Source organism: Antedon mediterranea, chromosome 2 (genome assembly GCF_964355755.1).
Source record: "Antedon mediterranea chromosome 2, ecAntMedi1.1, whole genome shotgun sequence".
NCBI lineage: Eukaryota > Metazoa > Echinodermata > Crinoidea > Comatulida > Antedonidae > Antedon > Antedon mediterranea.
The window spans coordinates 16977745-16994171 of NC_092671.1; the positions used below are offsets into that span (position 1 = coordinate 16977745).

Sequence of the window (16427 nt, forward strand, 5' to 3'; positions counted from 1 at the left end):
TATACGGCGCCCCCAATAAGCTCTAGTACCAAAATAACCGATATTCAAGAGGCAGAACGGGAGTAAGAATATAATATAATACGACGGATGCATTAAATGGCTGGATCGCGTTGCGTTTTGAATAGTCCCTGTTCAGACGAGAATATAATGCATTATTATGTGTTTAAAGACGTTCGTTTGCCTCCATTTTGTCGGGGGAAAATGGAAGAGATCAGTAATTTTCACGTGCGAGAGGACGACGTTTGGGTGGTATCGTATCCACGCTCAGGTAATAATGTTTCATGTGTTTATAACGTACTACGTATATAGCTCCTGCTTATTATTTAAAAACGCCGGTTTCGTTTAAAAACGCCGGCAACATCAAAGAAGCATGAGATGTCAGCATAACATTTAATATTACTACTGCTACCAGAAAATGGATATAGGGCCATGCAGTATTTAAAAGTATTGTTTTCGTTTTTTTTTTAAATTCATTTATAACAAAATTATAATGTAATTTCCTTCATCTAAATGTCAATATCGATTGAGCTAAAAATATCTAAGGATGTTAATATCTTTAATCTCTTGGAGATTATGGTATTGATTATTATTGATTATTATGATATTGATCACTCCATCTTACTAACTGCAATCAAATATGTTTTTAAAAGAACATTTCCTTATGTCATTTCCTTTTTCCTTAATTCCATTTGATTAATATTTGTAATCAGTAGGCCTAATTAGAAATTATACAAAGCTGTATTAGGTCAAAATTGTAAGCGAGAGAGGTTTTAATTTTAGGCAGTAGGCCCACAGTAGGATATGTGTACTGTAAAACTAGACGCCGCATTATTTCATTCAGGGGTTACCATTTCGACACAACATCTGTCAGGTCACAGTGTTGCATTGTTTTATTTCTATCTGTCTTGAATTTCCAGACATTCCTATGTAACGTTATGATAAGAAAACTCTTTTATGTAAAAGCATATTTATACATACTATACATTTAATAATCTGGGTGTTGGGCTTGATGCAAGACAAGACCAAAAGTAATTGTTATGAAATTAAATGTCCTGAAAATTAAAAATTACCATTAGTGTCAAAGAATAACAGTGATGTAAATCAAATGCTATTTTTGAATGATTAGACAATATTCATAATCATGATTTATTTTTTCATTCTTTTTTTTCTTCATTCTATCTTTTCTTTCTTGATTCTTTCCTTTCCTCAATCTTTCCTTTCTTTATTCTTTCCTTTCTTCAATCTTTCCTCTCTTCATTATTTCTTTTCTTCATTCTGTTCTTCCTTCATTATTTCATTCCTTTCTTCATTCTTTCCTTTCCTCATTCTTTCCTTTCTTTCCTCTCTTCATTATTCTTTTCTTCCTTCATTATTTCATTCCTTTCTTCATTCTTTCCTTTCCTCATTCTTTCCTCTCTTCATTATTTCTTTTCTTCATTCTGTTCTTCCTTCATTATTTCATTCCTTTCTTCATTCTTTCCTTTCCTCATTCTTTCCTTTCTTTCCTCTCTTCATTATTCTTTTCTTCCTTCATTATTTCTTTCCTTTCCTTATTCTTTCCTTTCCTCATTCTTTCCTTTCTTCCTTCTTTCCTTTTTCATCTATTCATTTCTTCATTCATTCCTTTCTTCATTCTATCCTTCCTTCGATCTATCCTTCCTTCGTTCTTTACTTGCTTCATTTTTTTCTTTCTTCATTCTTTCCTTCTTCAATCTTTCCTTTCCTTAATCTTACCTTTCTTCATTCTGACCTTTCTTCAATCTTACCTTTCTTCATTCTTTCCTTCTTCAATCTTTCCTTTCCTTAATCTTACCTTTCTTCAATCTTACCTTTCTTCATTCTGACCTTTCTTCAATCTTTCCTTTCTTCATTCTTTTCTTTTTTTCAATCTTTCCATTTTTCATTCTATCCGTGTCATCTTTGGTTTTAATGTACTTTCTTTAATCTCAACTTTGAATTTCTAAATAACAGTAATTTATTTATAAGGTCTTTGGCTTGAAGACTTGATATATCTTATAATGCACTATGCTGAAGTAGGCACTGGTGAACTAAGCCCAGACTCGGTTGAAAATGGAGTGCAATTCCTCGAGTACCCTCATCCTGGCTTAGAGTCGATAAACAACCTGCCATCACCAAGAATCATCAAAACGCATCTTCCTTTCTGTATGCTTCCCAAAGCAGTAAGAGAAGCCCACTGTAAGGTGAGATAGTCTACTTTAAAACAATAAATAAAATAAATAACAAACTACAGTTTGGTTAAAAATTATTTGACAAAAATCTAAGTATAGAATAATCAAATGTTCAAGTCATATTTGACAGTCCCATTACATGAAAAAGGGGAAATACAATCAACCTATACTCTCCATTAAAGGACACTTTTTTAGTCCAGAAGGTGTCCTCTTAATAAGGGTTCAATTGTTATTGTACACAAATTTGTATGATTGAATTATTGTATGAATAAATATATGCCTAATAATTATATTATAACTATAACAATTATTTTTATAATTGCATATAATTATTGTTTTAGAAATTAATTTAACAATTAATCATATTTCATTTATATTATGCTACTGCAGATTAAATCTATTATGAATATAATTGTTTGTTGCATATTATCATTTTAGTTTAATTTATTGATTATAAGATGCTACTTATTATTTGTAAAGACTCAATATAGCACTGATTTACATTATCTTGGCAAATAACACAATTAAATGAGTTGTATTTGCATAGCACATCAGTCATTTTTATTAGTTGCATTGTAATGGTCAAAGACCTGAAGAATCTTCTAGAGCATTGAGTAAATGTTCACATTGAAAAATTGATTGTTTTTAACTTCTATCTAGTGGCCAAATAGGTTACAATACAATATTAATTAATTTGAAACGATAAAGATGAGGAAATAATACTTTGATTAATAAATACTTTTAATTAATACTTTGGATAGGAACGTATGATTTCCTGACGGACCCAGTATATTCAAATAGTGGAGGTGGGGGTGGGGTTTCGTAGATATGATAATATTATAATATAATATGAGTAATATTTTTATAATTACGAAAGTAAGTGAGAAGGAAAATTATGGCCCACATCACACGTTACATTAGCATGTATTCTCCAGCATTCATATCTGTAAGTCATCCATTGATGGGCAAAGACCTCTAGAAATGACACTTAAGATTCTGATGACTAAAGCTTTATGGTGACACAAATGAGGGGAAAAAACCTGTTAATTTATAATTTATGACAGTTGGGAGTTTAACTCAAAGTGTGAAGTCTTGTGTGTAATGCTTGCGTTGATTTATTTCAAATTCGCACAACAAGAAATATTCTATCTAAAAGACTGCGCTTATACAGACTCTAGGATTTACAATTGGTTTGTAATTGTCATGCAAAAATGTCGCCTTAAGCAATACCTAAATTTGTTACTTTTTTCCTGTTTTTACCTGTTTTTTATATTGTTTTACTTGTTTTAGCATCAGGAAAAATATTTACTTTTGTATTTTCCAATGTATCTTTTTCTAAAATATTTAAACTGTAATAAACTCATATGTAATGGATAAGTATACATTTTTTAATTATTATTATTATATTAACAATTTATATTGGTTGTACTCCAGGTTATATACATGTGTCGAAATCCAAAAGATGTGATGTGTTCATTTTACGACTTTCATCGCATGGTGAAAATTGTAAATTACAAATGCACGCTGTCACAATTTTTCTACCGGTTCTTCAATCATAAACGTAAGTTTTCAAACTATTATTCTCAATATGGTATCAAGTTTAGTAGCAATTCAATGAAAGAGTATTGTTTCATTGTGTACACTATTATTTACAAGTTTTTTTACACAATTGCATAAATTAATTTTGTTAGAATATGAGTTCTTTTAAGTACTATCATGGATAAATTATTTATCCATGGTATTATTGATTTTTAAGAAAATGCATGCAAGTTTCTATATAAAGGTTATCTAAATATCTTTCTTTTCACCAAAAATCTTGATTTGTTACTGTACTTTATCATTCATGAGGACTAAGGGCCTGTTCGGACCTACAAAGTCATGCTTTCGTATTGTACGCGGTGTACAACTCAGGTCTGAACCAGGAAAAGATTAGTGGAAGCAACCTCGTACCACACTACTCTTTCGTTCGTTACGACAGCTCAAGGTACAAGATTAGTGAACGCCGCATACGATACGAAAGTCATGCATCAACGATTTTGTCCTCTAACCAATCCAATTTACTCCTGCATACCATATGTTCGCCCAAATCGTGACACTTCAGTTTGAAACGAAAGCCTTAGGCAAATCTGAACACTTTTCTGTTATGACGCTAATTATAATTGCATTGCAATACGAAAGCATAACTCCATAGATCTGAACATACCCTAAGAATATGAATAGAAGTAACAGTGTGGAACATGTGGTCAAGTTTTATCTGTGTATATTGTATTGTATTAAAAATAAACTTTCATACCATACAACAGAGATCCGCACGCATCTGGAGCTTGTCTAATCTAGCTGATTGAACTTAATTAATTCTTCCTAATGAATATTAGTGAACTTCATAGATCTGAACATACCTTAAGAATTTGAATATTCAATAGAAGTATGTGGTCAATTTTATCTGTGTATATTGTATTGTATTAAAAATAACCTTTCATACCATACAACAGAGATCCAGATCTGCATGCAACTGGAGCTTGTCTAATCTAGCTGATTGAATTTAATTAATTCTTCCTAATGAATATTAGTGAAGCAAAAGAGATCAAGGTTGTATAGTGGAAATCACTATTCTAAACTACCCTTTTGTTATGAGTCTTGTAGTGGCACTGTTTTGTAATATTCCAGAGCAAGGATTCAAACCCCGTACCTATGCCATACAAAAATTAACCCCACGATGTTACAGTCCATTGATATTAGTTCACATAGTTAGTTAGTTGGCATATTCAATTTCTAGAGATAATGGCAGTACCAGATTAGGCAACTTATAGAAGAAATTTAGCCAGCTGTAAGAACGGTATTAGATGCATGCAGAAATAAGATTAAGATATCAATGGCAAAGACGTATGTTAAGTCATTGAATGCTGATGGTAATAGGTTTAGATAGATGATGAGAGCAAGCAATAAGGAATATTTTCTGATTGGTTTGTGGTTTAATCAACTGATTTAATGTTAGATCAGTAAATAATTTAAGAATTGATTGATATTGTGTCAAGTTATTGAACTTTGAAAACCAATAGATGCAATGTTTGAATAACATAGTAGTAGAAATTATTACAAACAATGAGAGAAAAGTTTTCTCTGTCATTTAAAATTGAGAGTAATTTTTATACCATTTTTATAGTAAGTGGTGCTTGACATACTAGCCTTTCAAATCCTATGGTTGGCCTGTGTTCAAATCTGATCCAGTTTTAATTTTTTATTACACAGTACTGCTCCTTCAACAAAGCAAGAAAAAGACAATGAAATTAGTTAAAACTATTTAATTCTTCGTATTTATTTTTTATTGATTTCATAATCATGTTGGGTATGGATCATATTTTGAAAGAGACATCGAAATTAATTAAAAACGTCTTTTCTATTTAATTCTTCATATATTTTTTATTAATTTCAGTCGGGTACGGATCATATTTTGATCATGTTTTGGACTGGTGGAACCACAAAGAGGAAGAAAACTTGTGTATTGTGAAATATGAGGACATGAAAAAAGTAAGTAAATGTTTTATACCAGGCTTCCACATTGGAGGCTAAATAACAATGCAAAATGGTATAGATACAGTGTACTCCTTTGAGACAGCCCTATTCAGGGGACATGCACAATGCACACACTATGGCCAACTCCTATTCAGGGGACACCATTATTATTGGGTCAGATCTTTCGCCCTAATAGGGGTTCTACTCTATATGGAATTAAGATAATTATGTACAACTGAGGGCGTATCAATTTGATCTCTGGTGCGCGTGCGTACAATTGAGAGACTAGTGCTGTTCTGCCGTACCACGCCGAGAATGTTAAAGAGTCGCTATCCAATCGAGTTTGAACAATACCATGAAAGCCCAAATGGTCTAATGGTTAGGACAGCTGCATATTAAGCAGGAGGTCCAGCTTCAAGTCTCGGTTGGGCAACTTTTCTCATTCTCACAGATTTCCTCATCTTATCGTTTCAAATTAATTAATTAAATTTCAGTATATCACCGGGCGGTTTGGAATTAATGTTCTTTGCCTGTTGTGTTTATATAAATATATATATAAATCCAAATGCAAAATACTGAAAAATAACAATGCTGTGGATATCAGTGGCTGAAAAGCAAAATCAAAACGATAAAGTAAAACAGCCAGAAAAGTTAGCAGAGCTTTTGGGCAACACTAGCCTTTCATCAATTCAATATATATATTTATATATATATAAATTATTGATTGTAAAGTAGACTTTGTCTAGTTGCCATACCGAAGGTATTATTTAGCTTAATTTAGATTTAGGAAGCAGATTGGGGTCATGGTTAGAATCTTTGTACCATTTGTAAATCTAATTCAATAGAAACAATTGAAAATATATCCTCCAAAAGAAATATTTGTTTTAATGAATTGAAAAGGGACAATTATTTTATTAACTTTCGAACCATGGAAATCTCTTTTACCTATTTATTCTGTATTTGACTATCAAGTTTAATATTTATTCAATAATGGTAATAATGATGGTACATACAGTAATAATATACAAAGATAATAAATAAAACCATTATTAGGATCAAGATTAGAAGTGGGTATTTGCTCATCTTGACCCATCTTGACTAATAGCTTTTAATTTTTTGTATTAAATACCCAAACAAATTTAAACACCATTTACATACATATTTATATCAAGTTATAATTGTCTCTATTTTGTATACAGTACTATAATTGTAAATCATTTTTTAATTAAAGCTACGGGATGGAAACATGAATTTCTTTCTGTAGAATTTTAATTTATATTTTATGTAATATTGCAATTGTGAAACAGTATTTAATTTTGTAAACATTTTCTATGGGTCAAACCTCTCATTTAAAGTAACCATATATAAATATTATTATTAGTCAAATATTAATCTATATACTTGTAGTAACCAATATGGGTATTGATGTGTTTATACAGTATATGCAACACAAATTAAAAATATAAATTTTGTTTTTCATTTTACAAAAGAATTTTGCAGCTTTCATAAGAAATTTAGGTAAATTCCTGGAAAGGGAATTGACTGTTGAAGATGTAACAAATCTGGAAAACTACTGGATATCACAAACTCAATATAATAAAAAAGGTTTGATTTATTTTGTTAATAATATTAAAATGTATTTTTAAATTAAATTTCTTGGTACAAAAAAATGACACAAAACTTAAGCAGAGATATTACTACAGTACCATGGTTATACAGTAGAATGTGTTCAGGGGACAATCCTATTCAGGGTGCACCGCTATTTGGAGGACACCCCTATTCAGGGGACATACCTATTCATAGTTCACCCCTATTCAAGGAACGCCCATATTAGGGCACACCTCTATTCATAGTACACCTCTATTTATAGTACACCTCTATTCATAGTACACCTCTATTAATAGTACACCTCTATTCACAGTACACCCCTTTTCATAGTATATCCCTATTCAGGGTACACCACTATTGGGAGCAGTAAGTGGCCAAGAGGTTAAGACAGTGGAACCGTAATACCTTGCCATATTAACATCGGCAAGGGTTCAAGCCTCACTTGATCTATGTTTCTGGTGGTAGAACAAGTCTTCTAAAAAAACCACAGGTCCAGTGTAAATAACATCGGCAGGGGTTCAAGGCTCACTCACTCCATGGTTCTGGTGGTAGAACGAGTCTTCTCGGATAAGGACTATAAACCGTAGATCCAGTGTACACAACTAGCTCGTGTGCACTTTAAAGAACCTAGTACATATTTCGAGACGAGCCGGTTACCCCGGTGTATTAGTACATCACAGCCACTGATCACCAACTGGGCCCTCTGGGAGACCAGTCTTTGACTGAAGAGGTTACCCAGTATAAATATATACTATTTCAATCAATCAATACACATCTGGCTCATGTGCACTTTAAAGAACCTAGTATATCTTTCGAGACAAGTAGGGGGTTACCCCGGTGTACTAGTATACACACAGCCACTGTCACTCACCTTGATTGTCAGCATATGCTGATTAGGGTCACCCTCTATAAATAAGGTGTAATAAAAAATAATAAAAATAATAATATAAATAAAAATAATAAATAATATGTTTGAGCTCTATGACCAACCTCTAGTCAAGGGACACCCATATTAAGAGGACACTTTGTTTGGTTCAGAAGGTGTTCTATTAAAAGTGTTCTACTGTAAAGCTACTGTAAATATGGAGTGCTGTCAATGCATTATATTTGTTGTTAAATATAATGCATTGACAGCACTCCATATTTACAGTAGTATCAATATATAGCTACTGTATAATAGATACAATACGGTAGAAATATTTTAATGGCTTAAATGGCCAAGGTATGTGGATGGCAAAAAGGGGCATTTGGAGTGTTTTTTTTATCTTAGTAAATATGCACAGTAATTGTGCGCGCAGGTACCTTCTAGACCACGACAATTGATAGTGTTTATTAATTTAACAAGCTACTCATTGTCACAATTTTCTCTTGGTTAAAATGCAGGCCAATTTCCTGACTCATCAACATGATATTGATTTTTCATTTATGAAGCTTTATAAGATTTCAAGCAAACTAGCTTGTATTTCAACTCAAAGATTCTATTAATCATTCTTTGTGCAATTTGATGATATGAGTTACGCTTACATTTGAAAAACAAAATAAATTATTTTATATCAAAAGATTTTTAATTAAATATTTCAGTATACAATACAGAATATATTTGAAGCTTAAAACAACATATTATGTCTAGTAGACCCCCTCCTTTGGAACACCCCTATTATTATTATTAGGGAACACTTTCCTGTGAAACTAAGAGATATGTTTTACTACGGCTAATCCCTATATGGGACATTTTCTTTAGTCCTGAAGGTCCCCTAAATGTGGGTTCTGCTGTATTATCAAATTTTCATTTACTTGGGAAAACGTAGGAAATTTTGTGTTGTCTTGGCGATCACCTGGACCTACTGTAGAATCTCTGAAAACTGGGTCAAGGTACTGTATCGAGAGGAAGAATGTCCCGATTTTCACGTATGCGCATAATAAATTATGATGATGTAGCGTATAGTTACTAGGTCTTTGGAAATCTCCCTAATATCTGGGAGGAAAATGTGATAATGTTATCAATATATCATGGCAGTATTTGTTAAAACAAAATCCACGATTGGATAGGCCCTTACTTAGGCTACAAATAATAATTTAATTGATTTAACATTTTTAATTATAGCACGTTCCTCTTACTACTAGACCTTGCAGTTATGTTGTTATATTAAATATTTCTCAAAAATCAATATCTTGTTCCATGATAACAATGTTACATATTGAATGCAATGTTCCTGATACATTAACATAAGCTTAGGTCTCAAACCACAGATAGTATAAATTCAACATCATGTATATGCCCTGCATTGCTGAAAAGGCCAATGGGTCCCAGGCTTTTAAGGTCAATTTACACAGAAGTTCAGTAACAGTAAGCAGAAAAACCGCGTAGCTTGTCAAACATAGAATCTGTATCTATCCAGAGCGGAAACCACCTGTCCGTTCCATGTTGTGTGTAAATGGTCGTAAGGGATAACAAAGATTCTATATTTTGATTACCATAACACTCGTAAATTGGTCTGTGAGTAACTGGAGAGACAGGGTGCTTGAGATGCTCTCAAGAACCGGCCAGTATATATTATTATCTACATTGATAAAATATGGTTATGCCTATGATAATTTATGATACAATGGCACAAAGACATAGGTCATTAGAAGGAGTGTTGGAATGATGAACCCTCAGAACTAATACAATCCATAAATCACATTATACTTATTCAACTGTTTATTCTCTTTTTCAGAGGACAGAGTTGGACAGTGGAAAAGCTACTTTACAGTATTAATGGATGAGAAATTTGATGAATTTTTACCTGAGAAACTTAAACGATCCACTCTCCAGTTTGACTACCAATAAATTATACACAGGATCCGAGCATTGAATAGGGTAACCACATGAATCTTAAAAAGACAAAACAAGAACTATTGGATTGTTACAAAAACAAACATTAAGGACGCTATATTATAGTAAAGTATACACCTGAATTCAAGAATATACTAACTTATGATTAAGGAACAATATTGAGTCTACGACATACCTACACAAATAAACGAAAACAGGTTCAGACAAAGTTGAAACATGCTCCTTCTTGCTTTGTAACTACCATGCACATGTCTATGTAGCAATAGTATATACATTGCCTCTATAAGCCTAGGTGCCAAAAATAAAATATAATCTTTCATGTAAAATGAAAAGCTTACACCAAAATTGTATTAATATTACTTAATATAACATTTTATACTACAAATTGTCAATTGTCTTGTACGGTTTTTTTATTTTTGTAAAATTACATTATTGTTTTATAGTTTTGTCAATGTAGTACCTGTACTGCTACCAGCATAATCAATGTGTAGAGCTATATCCTGATTATTCCAACATAATCAATATGTATGATTATTCCAGATTGTTTATCAGTATAAATGAATGTTCTGTTGAATCCCCCATAAGGCATAAAGGGGCATCAGTAAGTCCCAATACTCATCGTAAGTCCCGATACTCATCAGTAGGTCCCAAAACTCATCTAGTTATTTTTACTGTACGTTATCTAACTGATGCATTGAATACCCCCATGTAAATAGAACATAAATATCTTTCAGTGGCACGTAAAGAGGTGAGCATCACCCATTAATGTAACAATCCTACAAAACTACTTATATAACAAAAGGTTCATCTCTTATCTATCTTAAGCTCTGTCTACACTATCAAACTTTATGTGACCAAAAAATGTGATGTGCCCATATATGGACATGATAATGTCATATCACTACCATATTTGGGCATCACACTTTTGTTGTCAAAATACAGTAGTTTAGTGTATACATTTACTCAGTATAAATGATATTGATTTAAACAAAATAGCCTTTACTTAATAGAAGGTTTAGCTATATCTCTGAATATTTGTTGGCAAAGTTTGCTAGTGCAGACTTCTCCAGTTTGCCTAAGTTTGTCAACAGGTCTTTTCTTAAAAAGCTTGGAGTTTGCTTAAAACAAAAGTTTAATAGTGTAGACAGGGTTAAGTTTACGAACCTACAAACATATATACATTAGTATAGACAGTGCAGAATAAATTAACAATTGTAAATACAATCACAAAAATAAATAAATTATATATTGTTTGAAGGTTTGCATGGTGAAATAATAAAAAATGAATAAAAAACAAATTATATGTAAGTATATATATATATAATTGTCTTCCTTAATATTTGTGAAAGAAAATTGTCTAGTTGTTTATTGTTAATGTTGTAACAAAATTGTGCAATGTAAAATAATTTAGTCTTTCATTCGGAAAAAAAGATTGTCTTGTGGGCATATTTTACACCCCTTTTACATCGCCTATAAAAAAAAACACACCATAGCACACACCATAAAAAGGTCAGTGTTGACGCACCAGTGTATGAAAACTCTGGAGTTACGCTAAGCGATGTGTACAGGCTATATAACATATAGATATCATCTTCAGTTCAAAATGGTGCATTTTTGTTGTGAATATTATTTAGCATTTTGCATAGCACGTTTGTTGACATTTTACGCGCTTTGTGTTCATAATCAGTGTACTATGTCCCATATACCTGACGCAGCCTATATATTGTGCAAGTTCTGCGGTACATATCATTTCGAAACCTGAGCTGCACTGATGAGATCCAGTAAGATCAAAACAGTACTGTCTGCAGACTGAATATATATAGTATAAATAGTAATAAGTAACAAAGAATAAAATGATAAAAAAGTAAAAATAACAATAATCTTTAGGCATAAATTATTATAATTATTATCTATATATAAATTTACATAAGGGCAAAATTTGGTAAATAGCGCGTTACTTCGATGGTATATAAAGTTGGTTAGAATCTTGGTACTGATTTTAACTACCTGATGTAACCCTGTTTACTAATTAAATTGAGTTAGATAATTGTTATTGACAATTAAAACGAATTTAGGTTCAACGATTTGCCCCAAATAGGGGTGTTTTCCGATCGTAGTATACACTGTCTAATGGATGTCTATCCTGAAAAATACCCGCTCACAATTATACGAGAATGCTTCGCATTTTCCTATCTCCTCCTACGATAATTGTTGTTAATAGCTGAAAACAGCTCGAGTACAGCATCATAGTGTTGAAGACAGACCGATTTTCTTAAAAAAATACTATTTTGCTAGATTTAATATACGTTTATACAAATCTATTATTTGGTTTAACCATAGATAGGCTTACCTCCATGGTTTAACACAAGTAGGTAAATTTATGGGCCCTTGGAGAGTAAACATAAATTGTATTGCAATGCTATACAATACTGTAAATAGGTATTAACCACTTTTGGTCGCCACTACTATGAGTGTTGGTACTGTAAGATATAATAATATAAACAAATATATAAATAGACTTTATTACTGTGAGTGTGGGTAGGCCCTACTGTAAGATTATAAACACATAATATACAAATAAATAAACTTTATTACGGACAGTTGCTTCTCAAGGTTTGTATTAATTAATAATTAGCAAATATATAAACGTCGTAGTGGTGTATCGTTACATTTACTTTATTATTTCAATCGATTATGACAGTGAGAGTTTTAACAAAGTATTAAATCGCAAATGTGTTACTGTATCAAGTGGTATATTATTTATAGGCCTATTAAACATGAAAAACATATTTAGTTACTGAGTAGATAAAGAGTATATTTAAAAATTGTTTCTCTTTGTACCCATCCTCTTCCCCAACCCTCAATCCTAATGTTACATTCAAAACACATATTGAGTTTGTTTAAATGAGTCCAAATAAAAAAATTGGACTCATTTTGTGACAAGTTTCTCTCGCAGAAGTAATTCCCAGGGTGCTAATTTTGGTTGACAACATAAATCATTGTGTCTATTTATTCGTTTCCGTAAACGACAATGTATTATAGTCCTGCAGTACGTATTTGAAAACTTCAGTTTTTTCTCGCTGGAATTACTGTGTATTCGAGAACCATCTGTGGGCAAGACCTAGATCTGTGGGCACCAACAATTAATGAAAACAATTTTAGTTATTTTGAAGCTCAACAATTTGTTGCACTGAACACTGAATGCGATTCTCAAGCTGTGACCAAATTTCAGATATTAAAATTTTGGGAAAAAATAGTCTTTAGTCTTTTCCTTTTTTTTTGTAAAATAGTATGAATAACAAAATACTTGTATGGTTTCACATTATTAGTTTGTAGAATAACTTTTGATAAATTTGAATACTGCCCTCTTGAATTGTCACCTATAGGATTGTTCCAATTAAGACAGACAAGCCATATATACCAAATTAATAACCTTTATAACAATTATATTCAATTGTGTTTAATTTTAAGATTTTATTTCAGGCATATTCAAATTCCTAAATCATATGGCTTATTCAATTATAGATACAAAATATTTAATTTCCCCTGCTTTTATTTTGGAAGAGCCCAAAAAGTTTGCTGAGTGAGTCACTGATCACACTCAGCAAGTGATTCAGTCAGACCATTGACGAGAGAAGTGTTTGATATATAAGTATCTAAAGTCAAGTCCTTCAAATTGGACACAAACCGTGCTAGCTAGAAAATGGCTGGTAAACTATGCATTTTGGTTATTTTAATATATACATGTAAAGCACAACTAGCTTATTCGGATGCAATTACTATTGGCTGTGATCGTCAACCGACAGACTTTATAGCGGATAAATTAGATGGGGACAATGGATTTCGATTGCGATTCCATCGTCATCCCGCGGTGTACGAACGTGGTAACATTTACAGAGGTAAGAGCATGTACAGCAATTGTAGGTGTATGATATATGTTTGTCTCGAGAGCCCTTGATTACATTGTACAATAACAATCATACAATACCCAATCAAATTTATATATGCTCTCTACAGACCACAAATTTATAGTTGGAGAATCAGATACAAAATATAAGTTGTTTGATGGTTATTTTTTAAGAGAGGTTTAAGCTAGTAGTAGGTCAAGGGATGTTATGTATTTGATTGTCTGAAGTATGCATGTTATCTTGATAAAGGTGCCTTGATTGAACCCTGATTGTTCTCATTGAATAGGTCAACATTCTGTTTGATCAATATTCATAGGATTCTCTCTTCTTGAGATTCACAGCGTTATTTCAAATACAATGTTTCCTAACGATAAATCAACATAAAACTCTGTCTACACTATCAAACTAGTTTGACAAAAAAAGTGTTATGTGCCCAAATAAGGTGGTGATATGACATCATCATGACCATATATAGGCACATCATATTTCGTTTGTCACATAAAGTTAGATTGTGTAGACAGAGCTTCAGATTTCTAGTTTATGTATTTGTATTTGTCCTAGTTCTGAATGTCAATGTTATTGTTTCCCTAATAAAGTTTAAATTAGATGCCAACTTTGGATTCTGTTTGAAAACACTAAATTATTTTAGTACATCATAAATTGTTATTATTTGTATATTTTATTGCAGCATATGCTAGTTTGTCACGACTAACATTAAATGTTATAATTTATTCAAATAAATTTCCATCTTAAATTGCTACCAGTACCATTAATTTATCCTATTTATTGCAACATGGTTTTTGATGGCTCTTAAATTTTTTTGCATTTTGTAAGATTATTATTTTGTTTCAGTTTGATTTTGTTGGTGTTTCCAAGTGTCTTATTATTACTGTAATACTACAATAGCTTTGCCTAACTACTGTATTGTTGGTACAGTTAATGACCTTCGTTCTACCACTTTATATACTGTGTATAGAATACAGTCTTACAATACATATTTTGTTATGGCAAATAATTATGTACAGTACCTGTGTAATATAGGACAGGACACAATATATATGTATGTATATATATATGTATGTTTACATTGATAGGACAGGGAAATTTTATTTATACTTATGTATGATATTTATATTATAGGTACTGTACATGGTTTTACAATAGAAAACTATAGGCTGCTTCCCGATGAATAAAGAATTGCTTGAAGGTTGAACTCTGTGTATTTTCTATTTGGAAAATGAATATTAGTTAATTTGATCAAGGAAGAGTTAAATTAATTTCACTCTTCCCTGATTTGATTGCATATTTTGGAACCATTAAATGGGAGGGGTGGGTGTGTGCTACAATGGTAGGATGTTTCCACAGATTTACAAAAAGGAAATAATGATCTATCACAAATGAAGTGTGAAGGTAACATACAGTATTTGTGAATCCTTGAATACACAATAGGAATAAAGTGATGTCTTGCAATAATGTTAAGTTTCAATTTGAGGAAGACATGAATACTAACTGAAGTTGCTTCATAATTAGGCCTTGTCAACGACAAATAATGAATATCCTTAGGCCTTACCATATAATAGTATCTAAATATTAAGAATGCCAGACTTACTGATAAATGTTTATACATCATATGTGTATCTTCATTTTGTTTCTTTACCAGGCTGTGGGAAAGAATTAAATGGTAATTAAATAACCATTGGATGTTTGGGTTTATAAACATCCTATAGAGTAGGGTTAAATGAAAGACCAAGCTCTACCTGTGAACAAGCTGTAAGATCAACATATAACCAGCAAGTGATGTTTTGTCTAAAGTTCAAAGCCTTTTAATTTCAGCAGGGGGTAGGCCCAATTGATAGATTTGTATCTGCAAGACAGTGTATTGAAAAACGAATGTATAACATAAAAAAATATAATAATATTATATATATGTGATTTTGCACATGGCATGAGATAAAATAATGTAATTAGTACTTCTGACTTGTTTTGGTCTGAAATAATGCTCTTTATACAGAATAATCATTTATCTAAAGAATGGTCTATACTCTAATTTTTACATAGCTAATGCCGGTAATCACAAATGGAAATAATTTAAGATTTAGCATTTAACAGTAATTAACAGTGATAATATTGAAATTGTCTATATATACTTACTTCAAATGTATGGCCCAAAGTCCAACCAATGTACAGTTTTTGGAATAAAATTAATCTGCAGGATAGAAAAAAAAATTAAAATGTTATTCCTCGAATAAAGGAATTGTTCTTTATCAATCAAATTCAACTGGATAGTAAAAAAACATATGTCATAAAAAAAAGATATAAAATGATAGATAGACATAATTTAGGAGCGTGAATCAGGTTACCTGGAGGAAGGTC

At 31.6% G+C, this 16427-nt stretch overlaps 2 protein-coding genes and 1 long non-coding RNA gene across 3 annotated transcripts in view; 2 read left to right on the top strand and 1 right to left on the bottom strand.

The window, feature by feature from the left end:
* On the top strand, positions 1–10328 carry LOC140040601 (sulfotransferase 4A1-like). The gene is made up of 6 exons (XM_072086655.1): positions 1–268; positions 1987–2201; positions 3624–3750; positions 5623–5717; positions 7193–7307; positions 10028–10328. Exons 1-6 carry the CDS (start codon positions 97–99, stop codon positions 10138–10140), a joined length of 837 nt encoding a protein of 278 aa, XP_071942756.1. The 5' UTR covers positions 1–96; the 3' UTR covers positions 10141–10328.
* Positions 5349–16427, bottom strand: part of LOC140040602 (uncharacterized) — a 17354-nt gene continuing 6275 nt past the window's right edge. Inside the window, exons 3-8 of the long non-coding RNA XR_011842741.1 lie at positions 16206–16260; positions 15812–15918; positions 15664–15715; positions 10322–10434; positions 10097–10184; positions 5349–5440 (exon numbers count right to left, since the gene is read on the bottom strand). This is a non-coding gene — a long non-coding RNA (uncharacterized lncRNA). The remainder of the gene's footprint in view (positions 5441–10096; positions 10185–10321; positions 10435–15663; positions 15716–15811; positions 15919–16205; positions 16261–16427) is intronic.
* LOC140040600 (spondin-1-like) overlaps positions 13769–16427 on the top strand; it is a 25362-nt gene continuing 22703 nt past the window's right edge. The window contains exon 1 of the mRNA XM_072086654.1: positions 13769–14045. Coding sequence (XP_071942755.1) covers positions 13850–14045 — 196 coding nt within the window. The 5' untranslated portion in view covers positions 13769–13849. The remainder of the gene's footprint in view (positions 14046–16427) is intronic.

Coding starts and splice junctions, on each gene's coding strand:
- LOC140040601 (XM_072086655.1), top strand. CDS start 97: ATGGCTGGATCGCGTTGCGTTTTGAATAGTCCCTGTTCAGACGAGAAT. Junction 5,718..7,192: donor AATATGAGGACATGAAAAAA/GTAAGTAAATGT, acceptor ATTTTACAAAAG/AATTTTGCAGCTTTCATAAG. Junction 7,308..10,027: donor AACTCAATATAATAAAAAAG/GTTTGATTTATT, acceptor TCTCTTTTTCAG/AGGACAGAGTTGGACAGTGG.